Source organism: Ranitomeya imitator, chromosome 4 (assembly GCF_032444005.1).
Source record: "Ranitomeya imitator isolate aRanImi1 chromosome 4, aRanImi1.pri, whole genome shotgun sequence".
Classification (NCBI taxonomy): Eukaryota; Metazoa; Chordata; class Amphibia; order Anura; family Dendrobatidae; genus Ranitomeya; species Ranitomeya imitator.
This window is the reverse complement of record NC_091285.1, coordinates 247,752,940-247,769,821: the sequence shown is the minus strand read 5'-3', so window position 1 is coordinate 247,769,821 and position 16,882 is coordinate 247,752,940. Positions and strand designations below refer to the sequence as shown.

General features: G+C 42.8%; 1 protein-coding gene across 2 annotated transcripts in view; it reads left to right on the top strand.

Moving 5' to 3' along the window:
* The window catches only part of SCAF11 (SR-related CTD associated factor 11), a 207,905-nt gene that overhangs the window by 50,330 nt on the left and 140,693 nt on the right, over nt 1-16,882 (top strand). For both annotated transcript variants that reach the window (XM_069764481.1, XM_069764483.1), the window contains exon 8: nt 9,400-9,494. In XM_069764481.1, the coding sequence (XP_069620582.1) occupies nt 9,400-9,494 (95 nt within the window). The remainder of the gene's footprint in view (nt 1-9,399; nt 9,495-16,882) is intronic.

Below are 16,882 nucleotides of genomic sequence, written 5' to 3'. Positions count from 1 at the left end.
CTTTTTTACCATGTTCAGTAAATGCTAAAACTGACCTGCCATTATGATTCTCGAGGTCATTACGAGTTTATAGACACCAAACATGTCTAGGTTCTTTTTTATTTAAGTGTTGGGGAAAAAAAAACCCTCCAAAATTTGGTTTAAAAAAACCCCAAAACACATTAACAAAAAAACACCATTTTCCGATAGCCATGGCGTCTCCATTTTTTGTGATCTGGGGTTGGGTGAGGGCTTATTTTTTGCACCCTGAGCTGATGTTTTTAATGATGCCATTTTAGTGTAAATTTGATCTTTTGATCTCCCATTATTAAAGTTTATTGCAATGTAGCGGCAACCAAAATATTTAATTCTGGCGTTTAATTTTCTTTTCTCGTTACACCGTTTAGCAATCGGATTAATTATTTTTTTTTTTATTGATTGGTCTGTTCTGAACACGGCGATATCAAATATGTGAATATTTAATCTTTTTTAAAGTGTTTTATTTTGAATGTGGCGAAAGGGGGTGATTTGAACTTTTTAATATTTTTTTATCTTTAAAAACACTTTTTTTTTTTTTTTTTTTACCTTTTTCATGCTTCAATAGTATCTACGCAGGCGGTGATCAAATCTACTGTGTGTAGCAGAAATGCTCACTTGCTATGAGCGCCGACTGCGGGGCGGCGCTCATAGCAATATGGCAATGACGACCATAGAGGTCTGCTGCAGACCTCTGGTTGCCATGCCGACCCATCGGTGACCGCTGTCATGTGACGGCGGGTGTGGGCACATGTCGGCTGTATGGATCAGCTGTCATGTGCCCTGAAAGATGCGGGTTCCGGCACGGGGAGTCCGACATGGGCGTACTATTAAGCCTTATGTCGGAAAGGAGTTAAAATGAGGCAGATGTACTCATGCTCTGCCTTCACTCCATTCATTGCCTAAGTGACTGCTCAGTACACAGATTGGCTATATCTGGTGGTATCCTAGATAGTGAATGAAGTAGCAGTCGCATACACATCTGGGGCTTCACAGCAATAGGCAATACCTTGTGTTGTTTTATTTTATGGGGATGGGAATAAAATTTTCATTTTCAAAATGCGTCCTTTGATTTAGAACAGAAGAATAGGCTTTTATATTCAATTTTTTTTTCTTTCAGTTGTAAACATTGACATATAATTTATCCCAGATGGATCCCATAATCAGGTTAATCTGCCTCCTGTTTGCATCAGTAATGCTATGAATCAGTTTTTGACATTTTAAAGTGAACCTGTCGCCAAGTTTGGCTGATAAGCGATACGGCCACCACCTTTCAGGGCTGATCTACACCATTCTATAATGCTGTATATCTGCCCCCCAACCCGATCTGTAAGAGAAGAAAAATAACTTTTATTATACTCACCTGCAGTGCGGTCCGGTCCGATGGGCACCGCTGGTCTTGGTCCGGCGCCTCCCATCTTCTCTTTTCTTCTCTTACAGGTCTGGTTGGGGGCAGATATACAGCATTATAGAATGCTGTATATCAGCCCTGAAAGGTGATGGCCGTATTATCGGCCATACCTCTTGACCAGTTCCCTTTGTATTTGTCTGTTCAGAAAAAGGAATTAATATGTCCACACATTGCCCTGCCCAATTTGCAAGTTTAATTTATTAGTTTAAAGAAGCTCTGAGAAACACCTGTGTTCCACATCTGCAGTTTGCATGCCGTCCTTTTCTCACCCTCTCTAGGTCCAGCGCTGAGTCTGAGGCTGCTCCCGATGTCTGTTGTCTGCAGAACGGACATCACTTGGACCCCACTCCTACCAATAAGGGAGCTCAGCAGTTCTTGCTGAGTTGTTGGCACAAGCCACTAAAATCACTGATTGGCTACAATACTGCAGAGAATAAGACACCGGGAGCATCATTGAATGCATTGTGCCGGACCCAGGGGGGGGGAAACGAAAGCATTGTTTGTTTTTGTTTTTTTTCCTGCTGGTTAACGGGAATTTTTTTTCTCCTTTTTTGAAGCCAGAAAACCCTTTTTAACCCCTTAACGACATGCACCATACTAGTACTGCACATGTCTTGTCTCCCCATTCGATGTGGGCTCTGGCGCTCAGCCCACATCAAAGCCGCAACATGTCAGCTGTTTTGTACAGCTGACTTGTGCCCGCAATAGCGGCGGGTGGAATCGCGATCCATCCGCCGCTATTAACTAGTTAAATCCCTCTGTCAAGCGCTGAAAGCGGCATTTAACCCCTTCATGACCCAGCCTATTTTGACCTTAATGACCTGGCCGTTTTTTGCAATTCTGACCAGTGTCCCTTTATGAGGTAATAACTCAGGAACGCTTCAACGGATCCTAGCGGTTCTGAGATTGTTTTTTCGTGACATATTGGGCTTCATGTTAGTGGTAAATTTAGGTCAATAAATTCTGCGTTTATTTGTGATAAAAACGGAAATTTGGCGAAAATTTTGAAAATTTCGCAATTTTCACATTTTGAATTTTTATTCTGTTAAACCAGAGAGTTATGTGACACAAAATAGTTAATAAATAACATTTCCCACATGTCTACTTTACACCAACACAATTTTGGAAACAACATTTTTTTTTGCTAGGAAGTTATAAGAGTTAAAATTTGACCAGCGATTTCTCATTTTTACAACGAAATTTACAAAACCATTTTTTTTAGGGACCACCTCACATTTGAAGTCAGTTTGAGGGGTCTATATGGATGAAAATACCCAAAAGTGACACCATTCTAAAAAATGCACCCCTCAAGGTGCTCAAAACCACATTCAAGAAGTTTTTTAACCCTTCAGGTGCTTCACAGCAGCAGAAGCAACATGGAAGGAAAAAATGAACATTTAACTTTTTAGTCACAAAAATTATCTTTTAGCAACATTTTTTTTATTTTCCCAATGGTACAAGGAGAAACTGAACCACGAAAGTTGTTGTCCAATTTGTCCTGAGTACGCTGATACCTCATATGTGGGGGTAAACCACTGTTTGGGCGCACGGCAGGGCTTGGAAGGGAAGGAGCGCCATTTGACTTTTTGAATGAAAAATTGGCTCCACTCTTTAGCGGACACCATGTCACGTTTGGAGAGCCCCCGTGTGCCTAAAAATTGGAGCTCCCCCACACGTGACCCCATTTTGGAAACTAGACGCCCCAAGGAACTTATCTAGATGCATAGTGAGAACTTTGAACCCCCGGGGGCTTCACAAATTGATCCGTAAAAATGAAAAAGTACTTTTTTTTCACAAAAAAATTCTTTTAGCCTCAATTTTTTTCATTTTCACATGGGCAACAGGATAAAATGGATCCTAAAATTTGTTGGGCAATTTCTCATGAGTACACCGATACCTCACATGTGGAGGTAAACCACTGTTTGGGCACATGGTAAGGTTCGGAAGGGAAGGAGCGCCATTTGACTCTTTGAATGAAAAATTATCTCCATCGTTAGCGGACACCATGTCGTGTTTGGAGAGCCCCCGTGTGCCTAAACATTGGAGCTCCCCCACAAATGACCCCATTTTGGAAACTAGACCCCCCAAGGAACTTATCTAGATGCATATTGAGCACTTTAAACCCTCAGGTGCTTCACAAATTGATCTGTAAAAATGAAAAAGTACTTTTTTTTTCACAAAAAAATTCTTTTCGCCTCAGTTTTTCATTTTCACATGGGCAATAGGATAAAATGAATCCTAAAATTTGTTGGGCAATTTCTCCCGAGTACGCCGATACCTCATATGTGGGGGTAAACCACTGTTTGGGCACACGGCAGGGCTCGGAAGGGAAGGCGCGCCATTTGACTTTTTGAATGGAAAATTAGCTCCAATTGTTAGCGGACACCATGTCGCGTTTAGAGAGCCCCTGTGTGCCTATGCATTGGAGCTCCCCCACAAGTGACCCCATTTTGGAAACTAGACCCCCCAAGGAACTTATCTAGATGCATATTGAGCACTGTAAACCCCCAGGTGCTTCACAGAAGTTTATAATGCAGAGCCATGAAAATAAAAAATAATTTTTCTTTCCTCAAAAATGATTTTTAGCCTGGAATTTCCTATTTTGCCAAGGGTAATAGGAGAAATTGGACCGCAAATGTTGTTGTCCAGTTTGTCCTGAGTACGCTGATACCCCATATGTGGGGGTAAACCACTGTTTGGGCGCACGGCAGGGCTCGGAAGGGAAGGCACGCCAATTGGCTTTTTAAATGGAAAATTAGCTCCAATCATTAGCGGACACCATGTCACGTTTGGAGAGCCCCTGTGTGCCTAAACATTGGAGATCCCCCACATATGACCCCATTTTGGAAACTAGACCCCCAAAGGAACTAATCTAGATGTGTGGTGAGGACTTTGAACTTCCAAGTGCTTCACAGAAGTTTATAACGCAGAGCCATGAAAATAAAATAAAAATTTTATTTTCTCTAAAATGATTTTTTAGCCTGCAATTTATTATTTTCCCAAGGGTAACAGGAGAAATTTGACCCCAAAAGTTGTTGTACAGTTTCTCCTGAGTACGCTGATACCCCATATGTGGGGGTAAACCACAGTTTGGGCACATGTCGGGGCTCGGAAGTCAAGTAGTGACATTTTGAAATGCAGACTTTGATGGAATGCTCTGCGGGCGTTACGTTGCGTTTGCAGAGCCCCTGATGTGGCTAAACAGTAGAAACCCCCCACAAGTGACCCCATTTTAGAAACTAGACCCCGAAAGGAACTTATCTAGATGTGAGGTGAGCACTTTGAACCCCCAAGTGCTTCACAGAAGTTTATAACACAGAGCAGTGAAAATAATAAATACGTTTTCTTTCCTCAAAAATAATTTTTTAGCCCAGAATTTTTTATTTTCCCAAGGGTTACAGGAGAAATTGGACCCCAAAAGTTGTTGTCCAGTTTCTCCTGAGTACGCTGATACCCCATATGTGGGGGTAAACCACTGTTTGGGCACACGTCGGGGCTCAGAAGGGAAGTAGTGACTTTTAAAATGCAGACTTTGATGGAATGGTCTGCGGGCGTCACGTTGCGTTTGCAGAGCCCCTGGTGTGCCTAAACAGTAGAAACCCCCCACAAGTGACCCCATTTTGGAAACTAGACCCCCCAAGGAACTTATCTAGATATGTGGTGAGCACTTTGAACCCCCAAGTGCTTCACAGACGTTTACAACGCAGAGCCGTGAAAATAAAAAATCATTTTTCTTTCCTCAAAAATGATGTTTTAGCAAGCAATTTTTTATTTTCTCAAGGGTAACAGGAGAAATTGGACCCCAGTAATTGTTGCCCAGTTTGTCCTGAGTACGCTGATACCCCATATGTGGGGGTAAACCACTGTTTGGGCACATGTCGGGGCTCGGAAGTCAAGTAGTGACGTTTTGAAATGCAGACTTTGATGGAATGGTCTGCGGGCGTCACGTTGCGTTTGCAGAGCCCCTGGTGTGCCTAAACAGTAGAAACCCCCCACAAGTGACCCCATTTTGGAAACTAGACCCCCCAAGGAACTTATCTAGATATGTGGTGAGCACTTTGAACCCCCAAGTGCTTCACAGACGTTTACAACGCAGAGCCGTGAAAATAAAAAATCATTTTACTTTCCTCAAAAATGATGTTTTAGCAAGCAATTTTTTATTTTCTCAAGGGTAACAGGAGAAATTGGACCCCAGTAATTGTTGCCCAGTTTGTCCTGAGTACACTGATACCCCATATGTGGGGGTAAACCACTGTTTGGGCACACGTCGGGGCTCGGAAGGGAAGGAGCACCATTTGACTTTTTGAATAAAAGATTGGCTGGAATCAATGGTGGCGCCATGTTGCGTTTGGAGACCCCCTGATGTGCCTAAACAGTGGAAACCCCTCAATTCTTACGCCAACACACCCCTAACCCTTATCCCAACTGTAGCCGTAACCCTAACCACAACCCTAACCGCAACACACCCCTAACCACAACACTAACCCCAACACACCCCTAACCCTAACCACAACCCTAATTCCAACCCAACCCTAACCCTAAGGCTATGTACCCACGTTGCGGATTCGTGTGAGATTTTTCCGCACCATTTTTGAAAAATCCGCGGGTAAAAGGCACTGCGTTTTACCTGCGGATTTCACCTGCGGATTCCACCTGCGGATTCCTATTGAGGAATAGGTGTAAAACGCTGCGGAATCCGCACAAAGAATTGACATGCTGCGGAAAATACAACGCAGCGTTTCCGTGCGGTATTTTCCGCACCATGGGCACAGCGGATTTGGTTTTCCATAGGTTTACATGGTACTGTAAACCTGATGGAACACTGCTGCGGATCCGCAGCGGCCAATCCGCTGCGGATCCGCAGCCAAATCCGCACCGTGTGCACATAGCCTAATTCTAAAGGTATGTGCACACGCTTTGGAAAACGCTGCGGATCCGCAGCAGTTTCCCATGAGTTTACATTTCAATGTAAACCTATGGGAAACAAAAATCGCTGTACACATGCTGCGGAAAAACTGCACGGAAACGCAGCGGTTTACATTCCGCAGCATGTCACTTCTTTCTGCGGATTCCACAGCGGTTTTACAACTGCTCCAATAGAAAATCGCAGTTGTAAAACCGCAGTGAAATGCGCAGAAAAACCGCGGTAAATCTGCCATAAATCCGCAGCGGTTTAGCACTGCGGATTTATCAAATCCGCTGCAGAAAAATCCGCAGAGGACCAGAATACGTGTGCACATACCGAAACCCTAATCCTAACCCTACCCCTAACCCTACCCCTACCCCTAACCCTAACCCTACCCCTAACCCTAACCCTACCCCTACCCCTAACCCTACCCCTAACCCTAACCCTAACCCTAGTTCTAACTCCAACCTTAGTGAAAAAAAAAAAAAATTCTTTATTTTATTATTGTCCCTATCTATGGGGGACAAATGGGGGGGGTCATTTACTGTTTTTTTATTTTGACCACTGTGATAGATTATATCACAGTGATCAAAATTCACATTGGAACGAATCTGCCGGCCGGCAGATTCGGCGGGCGCACTGCGCATGCGCCCGCCATTTTGGAACATGGCGGCGCTCGGGGAAGAAGACTGACGGACCCCGCCAGGATCGGTAAGTATAAGGGGGGGAGATCAGGGCACAGGGTGCATGGGGGAGAGTGATCGGTGTGCGGGCGGGTGGATCGGTGTGCAGGGGGGGGGGATCGGTGTGCAGGGGGGGTGGTTCGGAGCACGGGGGGGGATCGGAGTGCGGGGGGGTTTGATTGGAGCACGGGGGGTGTGATTGGAGCACGGGGGAGCGGGCAGGAGGACGGGGGAGCGGAGCACAGGACGGAGGGGAGCGGGCCACAGATCGGGGGGCTGGGGGGGCGATCGGAGGGGTGGGGTGGGGGCACATTAGTATTTCCAGCCATGGCCGATGATATTGCAGCATCGGCCATGGCTGGATTGTAATATTTCACCATTTTTTTAGGTGAAATATTACAAATCGCTCTGATTGGCAGTTTCACTTTCAACAGCCAATCAGAGCGATCGTAGCCACGAGGGGGTGAAGCCACCCCCCCTGGGCTAAACTACCACTCCCCCTGTCCCTGCAGATCGGGTGAAATGGGAGTTAACCCTTTCACCCGATCTGCAGGGACGCGATCTTTCTGTGACACAGCATATGCGTCACAGGTCGGATTGGCACCGACTTTCATGACGCATACGCTGTGTCACAGGTCGGGAAGGGGTTAACTAGCGCTTCCGGCCATCGGGCCGGAAATGCACGCATCACTGACCCTAGTCACATGATCAGGGGTTAATGATTTGTCGGCATGACAACCAGACGGCTCCTTGAGACGTCTATGGTGGTTGATGCCGGATTGGTGTGAGCGCCACTCTGGTCGGTGCTCATAGCAATGCAGGAATTCAGCTACATAGGAGCGATCTGAGCATCGCTCCTATGTAGCTGAGCCGATCGAGTCGTGCCAGCTTCTAGCCTCCTATGGAGGCTATTGAGGCATGGCAAAAGTAAAAAAAAAAAAAAATGTTTTAAAAAAATATGAAAAAAAAATAAAAGTTTAAATCACCCCCCTTTCGCCCCATTCAAAATAAGATAATAAAAAATTCAAACATAAACATATTTGGTATCGCCACGTTCAGAATCGCTTGATCTATTCATTTTTTTTAAAAAAAAAAGGATCAACCTGATCGCTAAACGGCATAGCGAGAAAAAAATTTGAAACGCCAGAATTACCTTTTTTTGGTCTCAGCGACAATGCATTAAAATGCAATAACGGGCGATCAAAATAAAAACGTCAGCTTGGCGCGCAAAATATAAGCCCTCACCTGACCCCAGATCACGAAAAATGGAGACGCTAAGGGTATCGGAAAATGGCACTTTTTTTTATTTTTTTTTTTTAGCAAAGTTTGGAATATTTTTTCAACACTTAGATAAAAAATAACCTAGACATTTTTGGTGTCTCTGAACTCTTAATGACCTGGAGAATCATAATATCAGGTCAGTTTTAGCATTTAGTGAACCTAGTAAAAAAGCCAAACAAAAAAACAGGTGTGGGATTGCATTTTTCCTTTGCAATTTCACCACGCTTAGAATTTTTTTTCACGTTTTCTAGTACAAGACATGGTAAAAACCAATTGCGTCGTTGAAACGTACAACTCGTCCTGCAAAAAATAAGCCCTCACATGGCCATATTGATGGAAAAATAAAAAAGTTATGGCTCTGGGAAAGAGGGGAATGAAAAATGCAAAACCGAAAAAGGGCTCAGTTATGATGGGTTAAAGGTATTTGACAAGTTTAAAACATTATCTTGCCTAAGTATGTGCCAGACGGTCTCAAAATAAGCGGGGACCTAGCTGGATCGGGGCCTGTCTGCTTGAGGGTATGTGCACACGTTCAGGTTTTTTCGCGTTTTTTTTTCACGATAAAAACACTATAAAAACGCATTACAAACCGCAGACATATGCTTCCTATCATTTAGAATGCATTCTGCAATTTTTGTGCACATGATGCGTTTTTTTCCGCAAAAAAACGCATTGTGGTAAATAAAGCAGCATGTTCATTAATTTTGCGGATTTTTCGCATTTTTCCCGCTATTCTATGCATTTGGAAAAAACGCGTCAAAAACGCAAAAAAAACGCATGCGGATTTCTGGCAGAAATGTCCGGTTTTTGTCAGGAAATTTCTGCAAGAAATTCCTGACGTGTGCACATACCCTTACGCCTACCTGCTGGGTAGATAAAGGTGTGCAAACCAAGGAGGCGGCCACACTCCCCCAGATATACTGTACACAAGTATCCGAACCAAGAAGACGGGCAGGCCCAGGTCCACTAACTGATCTGGTTGAGACTGGCTTAAAAACTGCAAGTCACAGTTGCCAATATTTTAAGAACTGTCATGCCAGAATTCTGGCAATAACTGATTTATGAATTTGGGCCAAAATGACCAATAATGTTTGTTTCCACAGATCATGAGAATGAGCTGCTCTAACTGTAGTACTGGAGATATCATTGCTACGTGTCCGTTCACCTTTTCTGAGGCAACTCCATGTTTTAATAATCGGTAAGTACATTTTTTTCTATTTAAGGCTATGTTCACACATTGCAGTTTTAATGCAAATTTTAGCTGCATTTTACAGTACCAGCAAAAGCTATGAGGGTTCAGAAATCTCAGACTTGTTTTTTTTTTTTTCCCTTATCAATTTGGAAAACTGCTGTGTTTTTGCAAACTGCAGCATGTCACTTCTTTCAGTGTTTTCTCCAAGTTTTTGTAGCGTTTTTTCACCTGTTGAAAGCAATAAGTAAGGGCAAAAAATGCAGGTATCAGGTTTTGCTGCGTTTTTGGTACAAAAACCTTAGGGAATTTGCATTATGATTTTTGTTTGGGGGGGCGCTAACCTTTATCAGCATGTACACACACAAAATCATAAAAATGCTGCAAAATCTGCTTTTTGTAAGCGGCTTCTTTACTGCTAAGAGAGCGGATTTTGCCTTCTGAAAAGACACAGCTAAACGCAAAGGGTGAACATAGCCTTAAAACTTCACGTATTTTTTTACCATTGTGTTGACAGCTAGAGTAGCACTTAAATGTTGTACTTGAAATTTATAAGAGGTTATCGGAGAAATTAAAGTGAAAAAGTAAATCGTATAAATCACTTCTTATACTCTCTAATTATTTCTCAATGCTCTTGTTTTGGAGTAAGTGTTAGGTTATTAAAAATATCTATAGTAAACCTGAAGCAGGACAGGCTGCATGTGCTTCCTTACTGCTCCAGTTGTTGGTCATCAGGGACGTGAATGAGCAAAATGGCCCGATAGAGTATAATATAGTGTGTGACACAAGTGTTTACAAGCAGGGAAGTCGTATCGTTGGAGGTCTGACCCCTATACTTTACCAATCCAGAAAAACAAGGGTACAGAGGTCCTTTCACTGAATGAATCTATGCTCAAAACTGCCAATACCACTCTTGTATATTAAAGGTTGGAGGTCGGGTTCCTATCTGAATGCAGCATGCGGTTTGCAGATAGTTTTGATAGCTTTTTAAAGGGAACCTGTCACCCCCAAAATGGAAGTTGAGCTAAGCCCACCGGCATCAGGGGCTTATCATTCTGTAATGCTGTAGATAAGCCCCCGATGTATCCAGAAAGATGAGAAAAAGAGGTTATATTACACTCACCCAGGGGTGGTCCGGTCCGATGGGTGTCGCGGTCCTGTCTGGGGCCTCCCATCTTCATAGGATGACGTCCTCTTCTTGTCTTTACGCTGCGGCTCCTGTTGAGGGCAGAGCAAAGCACTGCAGTGCGCAGGTGCTGGGCCTTTCTGACCTTTCCCGGTGCCTGCGCACTGCAGTACTTTGCTCTGCCCTCAACAGGCCAGACAAAGTATGCCTGCGCCGGAGCTGCGGCGTGAAGACAAGAAGAGGACGTCATCGTAAGAAGATGGGAGGCCCCGGACCACGACGCCCACCGCGGCAGGAATGCCCCTGGTTGATTATAATCTAACCTCTTTTTCTCATCTTTCAGGATACATGGGGGGGGGCTGTAGATAAGCCCCTGATGCCGGTGGGCTTAGCTCAACTTCCATTTTGGGGGTGACAGGTTCCCTTTAAAAGCACAATCAAATCCAATCTACATGCTGCTAGGAACATAGAGTACGCTCTTTTTTTTTTTTCCCCCACATACTGCTGATTGACAACTCTCGCTGTACAAAAATTGTATGCTTGTACACGAAGCAGAATGAACTGTCCCAGAGTCCTGGTAGCATTCCGTTTTTATCATGAGAATACTTTGTCTTGATCCGTTCTTTTGCTTAGGCCTAGGTTTTCTGTTCTCTTGGTTGTGTGTGCGTTTACGGATTACTTTTGGCACATCGTACATCTACTGGACGTATCGGAGAAGTCTGTTGCGCCAAAAGCCTGTTGTGCCAAAAGCCTTCTGATGTAATCTGAGTAGGGGACAACCGTTTATTTCCGTGGACACTGGTGGAAACTCTGCCATATATGTATGTTGAAAAGCTATATTTTAATGATGGAGGTGTGAGGTCTATATACACTACATGGGTAAAAGTATTAGCACACGTACGTAGCTTATGTACAGGAGCTTTTGACTTCCCATTTTAAAGCCATAGGCATTAGTATTGTCTTGGTGCTACTTTGCAGGGTAAGTGCCCATGATCCAGAATAGCAGCGTTTTAAATGTAGCTGAACTGCTCTGTCCAGAATGCGGAATTCTACATGAGAAGCACAGTGGATGGGATGTATAGAAATCCTATGCCCACTGTGCTTCTATTTACTGCTGCGTAGACTCGCCCGCGGTGCAGGTTTACAAGCCGCAGCATGTCCATTGTCAGCAGTGGAGCCGCTAGTCTCTCCTGCTTACTCTCACCCATTGCCATTCATTAGATGCGTTAAATCCACATGGTATCAGTGAACACATGTGGATTTAACTGTGTGATTAGAACACAGCGGTTAGGATGCAGTGAAAGTACGCTGCATGCAAAACGCTGTTATTCCCTGATGGTGGGCACACCGCCTAACAGCTGGGAAGGCTTTCTACAAGATTTTGGATGGTCTGTGGGAATTTTTGTCCATTTATCGAGAAGCGTATTTGTGATGTCTGACACATACTAGTTAATCTAAATTTTGCTGATGGGGGTGAACGCAGGGCTTTTTTCAGAGCAGTCAAGTTTTTTCTCACTAATATCCCACAACAATGCGTACAGGAAAGGACCTCCCGCAAACCCTTCGCAGAACGTTTGGAAGCATACAATTGTCCAAAATCTCTTGTTATTCTGAAGCATTAAGATCTCCTTTCTCTGTAACAAAGGGTCAAGGCCATCTCCTGAGATATAACCCTATCGCATTCCAGCAAATTTTACAGTTAGCACCATGCAGTATGACTGGTAACCTTCTCCTGGCATTCACTATACCCAGATTCGTCCATGTAGATCAAATGTCTATTTCTCCAAGCCCCGTGACAGCAAGCTAAACCACTCCACCGATCACAATCCCAAGCATCAGATGAAGTAAAGCTTGCATGCAGCTGCGCAAGCCATGGAAACAGATGCCTTGAAATTCACGGCCCTCAAGGTTTTTTTTTTTTTTCCCCGGATGACTATAATTCCACTGAAGGTTTTGAGTTATACATAGTGGACCCATCTGCACCTGCACATCAATGAGTGGAATTTGGCTCTTGTTGCCAAAAATAAATATGGATTTTATGAAAATGACTGCAAGAAAGTGACCCGTCACTGGAATCGGTTGCCTCCACTTTGTGTTGCCCTTGCACAGCGCAACAAAAAGGATTTGGCAAAGGATTCAGCTTCTCCAAGTTGAAACTGTAAAGTTGATGCTCTTTGCATAATGTAGTATTGTACGGTGACCATATGAAAAAAAAAACTAATCTGGTAGAGCTGATTTCCATAAAGGGTCATAAAAGTAGGAATTGTTCAGGAGTTTTCAGAAGTTCCCAGCTATATACCATGTTGGCTGAAAAACAAAGAGCGAAGGCACGGAGAGCGAGAAAGGTTGCAATACCTGTGAATTTCAGAATCATTGTGAACAGCAGGGATATCCAAAACCTCTAACCTTGCAAGATATGGGATAGTTTTTCCTACTTATTCAAGGAATATTCATCATTGTTCATAGGTACTCTGTGGCAAATGGGTCTGGAATATTTACTTGGTAGAACAAAAATCTTAAAGATAATTTAAAAATAGTTTATCCAGATTCGGAAGCGATCTTAACAGAACAAAACTTGGATCCTGCTGAAAATTTGTGAAGAAAATGTTAAAAATCTTGCAACGGCAGTGACTAGCCTCCATGGGATTATCATGAATAAAAAAAGACTTCTAATAAAGGAGAACTAACTCTAGCTATGTAGGACTTTAAAACCCTTTTTAATAGGCCATTTAGCCACATCATCACATATAATATCTTGGCTGTTTGGAAAACCATCAGACAAAGTTTTGCGTTGTGCAACTCAGGCGAAACACACAGAAATGGTTGTTTCAAAGTGAGCTATAACAGACCAAGTAACAAACTGAGCTCAAAGAAGTGTTTCTTGGGAGAGAGAAAAAAAGGACTTTAATGTTATTTTCCTTTAAAATGATAAGGGCCCATATCGTTCAGAAAGTAATGGTTAGGTAGCACAGCACCATGCAGTGTAGCTGGTGTAAGCAACCTTACTGGTACCCTATTTTTCAGAAGAACGCTTTTGGATTCTAATAATAATTCCAGATGGATTTTCAGAATAGGCAATCGTATACTCAGCTATGAAATATTTTTAACCAGTAATGTTGCCTTTTATATCGAGCCAGCAGAAGGGTAAAATCAATCCGTTTTTCATGGACTCTGTTGTGGAAAGAGTGGATACTACTTGCAAACAAATTCACTTGACTGTTTCGAGGGGTCTGAATACAATCAATGGTCAACTGGAATGGGGGGATAGGTTCTGGAGACATAGCAGACATTTGTGGCATATGATATAAATGTATTTCTCGGGACAACTGCTTTAAAGAGGTCCGTAACATGTTCCCTGGGTCCTCAGTCCTGGGTCTGATTCTGAAGAACTCTCCATATTTTCCCAGCCTCAATGCTATGATTAATCTTGTATTTCATGAGGCATGAAAACTGACAACCACTGCAGATCCTTATCCTTCCTTGTCCTACAGACACCAAAGTGTTTAGCAACTATTTTACACTGAAAAGGCAATGGTGCTGCATTTAGCACCAGTGAAGGTTGATCTAAAGTTGACCACGCGCCTTAGCGGTTTGCTGGACACCTTCAGCCTACATTTATTCATCCCAACCCTCCTGTCGATGCTTGGTTGAGCATGCATGCATTCTCTTCTGGTTGTAGCTCTTTTCTTCACTAAGAGGGAAAGAATCTGAAATCTGCGTCCCCCCTACCCCGTCGTGTTGCTCCTCAAACACTCTGCTACTCCGTTTAGTGTAATATAAATAGCCACTTAGATGCCTTGAGGATTTATATGCTTCTGTGAGTGCAAAGAGTATGAATAATGCAACACCAAAGTAGAGAGGAAAGCAACATTTTCATTTAGCAGGATATATACCATCTATATACTATTTTTGCATACAAAGTTTTTTTTGGGGGGGGGGTGGGGGGAATAAATGTACCTTCACACTAAAGGGCTAAAAGTTAAGGATTCTGTTCTGTTAGCCTGGTGTATTTGCTAATCAAGACGTCATTTCATCATATTAGTATTTTGGCATGACTTAAGTAAAGGCTTCTGTCAGTATCTGTGTTGGAGATAAAAGAACTGTCATAACTTGGCTACTCATATTTTGTAATCTTTGGGTTAATATAAAGCGTGCCACTTATATTGTGGGTTTTCGGCATGTTATGGCAAGTTTTAAAGTTTATTAGCTTGAAAAGTATTGCCTTTGTGGTGAAACTCCAACTTCATTTCCTTGTAACTTTGGAAGATGCCTGCAAGTTCTGTAAATTTGAGGCATTAGTCAAAATAGTAAATGCTGGTTAATTTTTGACATGCAGAATGATTGCCTTTTAATACACCTTTTTCGAATTGGTTTACTGTTTGATATGTTAGCACAGGGGTTTTTGTGCTATGCTTTTGCATCTCTGCATGTTTATATCGGTTAGGTTGCTTTATTAGGATAAAGTGGGACCTGCAAGACGATTGAATGTAATATTGACAGCCTGCAATTTGAGAATTTATAGATTAAATGCTTTTACAGCAGAATTTACCACATTATTGGTTGCTTTTATTTTTTTATAGTAAAGAAATTCAGATTTCAAGTCTGTTACTACAGCGGGTTTTAAATCTGTTTTGCAGGCATTAACCAGGCCAACACATGAGCTTCTTGATGATTATTGAAGACTCCCTCGCACTTAGCGCTCTATTCGGTTGTGAGCAGATCCTCAAGAGTGTGGAAGAGATTACATGCTTTTAATTTGCAGCTCATTGTAGAATTATTTTTTTCTTCTAATAGCTGAAGTAAGAATCCAACTTTTTCGAGAGCACCTGTGGTTATCCATGGATACCTTGCCAGAAGCCTTGAACCAAAAACTTATGCAATGCCAACATATTAACAAATGCATGCAATAAAAAAGCATGTCTTTATACTTTTTTTTTCCAGTTGTAGGAGTAGCAGTTGCTTGATTTCTATTGCTTCTATCATTTTGTCCTGTATGTCTACACTCATGGGAAGTAAATGGAGCAGAAAAGGTCCACAATACATCTACATGAGTAACAGCAGAATTGTCATGGATTTTGCTGCAGATTTGCTTCAAATTTCAACACAGGCATTGCAAGGGGTGGACTTCAATAATTGCTTTTGCATCATAGGTGTGGAATTAAAAATCTTATAATACCGTGGATTTTTCAGCTGGTGCAACTGGATGGAAAATCTGCAGCATATATTCCTTGAGTGAATATGCACTACTCTTGCTTCAACAGATGCCACATAAAGCAAAAACATTTGCAAAACAGCGCAAAACTATAGAAGCTTGTAAGTTTGTTTTAGATTTTATACTTTACAGGTATAAGGCTGAGCAGGATCGGAATGATGACGCCCGAGACAAGGGCCTCAGGCTCCTCCAATTGAAAACTGCTTTCCAATGTGCAGTAAATTTAAGTTGACGTTTGATGGACAGGTCTGGTCACATGCGATTTTTAAAATAGTTGATGATGGAGGAGCATCTAGAAAAGAAAAGGGGGAAAAAACACAGGGCACTACATAGTTCAGAATTTCTGTTTGATGAAGCTTGGCATTTGGCAAACATGGGTTCTTAACATAGTATGCTCATTTTGAAGAGATATTGCCACAACTCTGTTTTAAGACTTTATCCTGAGAATCTGGGCTGCTGGTGTTCCTATACACACAGATTAGTCAATGCACTACAGTGTAAGATCGGTTTCACACGTCCTGATATTTCCGTAAAAAAACGGTACTGGAGAGATCAGTGTCCGTGTGTAATACTTATGACATACGTGTGGCAACCGTGTGCTGCATCTGTACCCACACGTACCAGTGCCTGGGGTACTGTCAGCGCTGATGCCGGATGCTGAAGACTGCTCTCATCATTTTCCCCTGCCCTATGCGAGCTGGGGAGAATGATGAGCGTTTTAATCAACCGATAAAAGTGCAAGCAAGTGGCGGCTGATGGGAGTATTAATCAGCCACCACCTGCGCTATAAATACATTTTTAAAGAAACGGTGTGGGGTCCCCTAGATTCTTGATAACCAGCTAAGCAAAACTAACAGCTGCGGGCTGCAACCCTCAGCTGTTAGCTTGAGCAAGGCTGGTTATCAAGTGCAGACAGTCACCACACTTTTTTTTATAATTAAACAATTTAAAAAAAATAAATAAAAAACAGCATGGGGTCCCCCCATTTTTTTTTTACAACCAACCTAGTGGCTGGTATTTTCAGGCTGGTAACTGGTCATGGATATTGACCCCCACCCC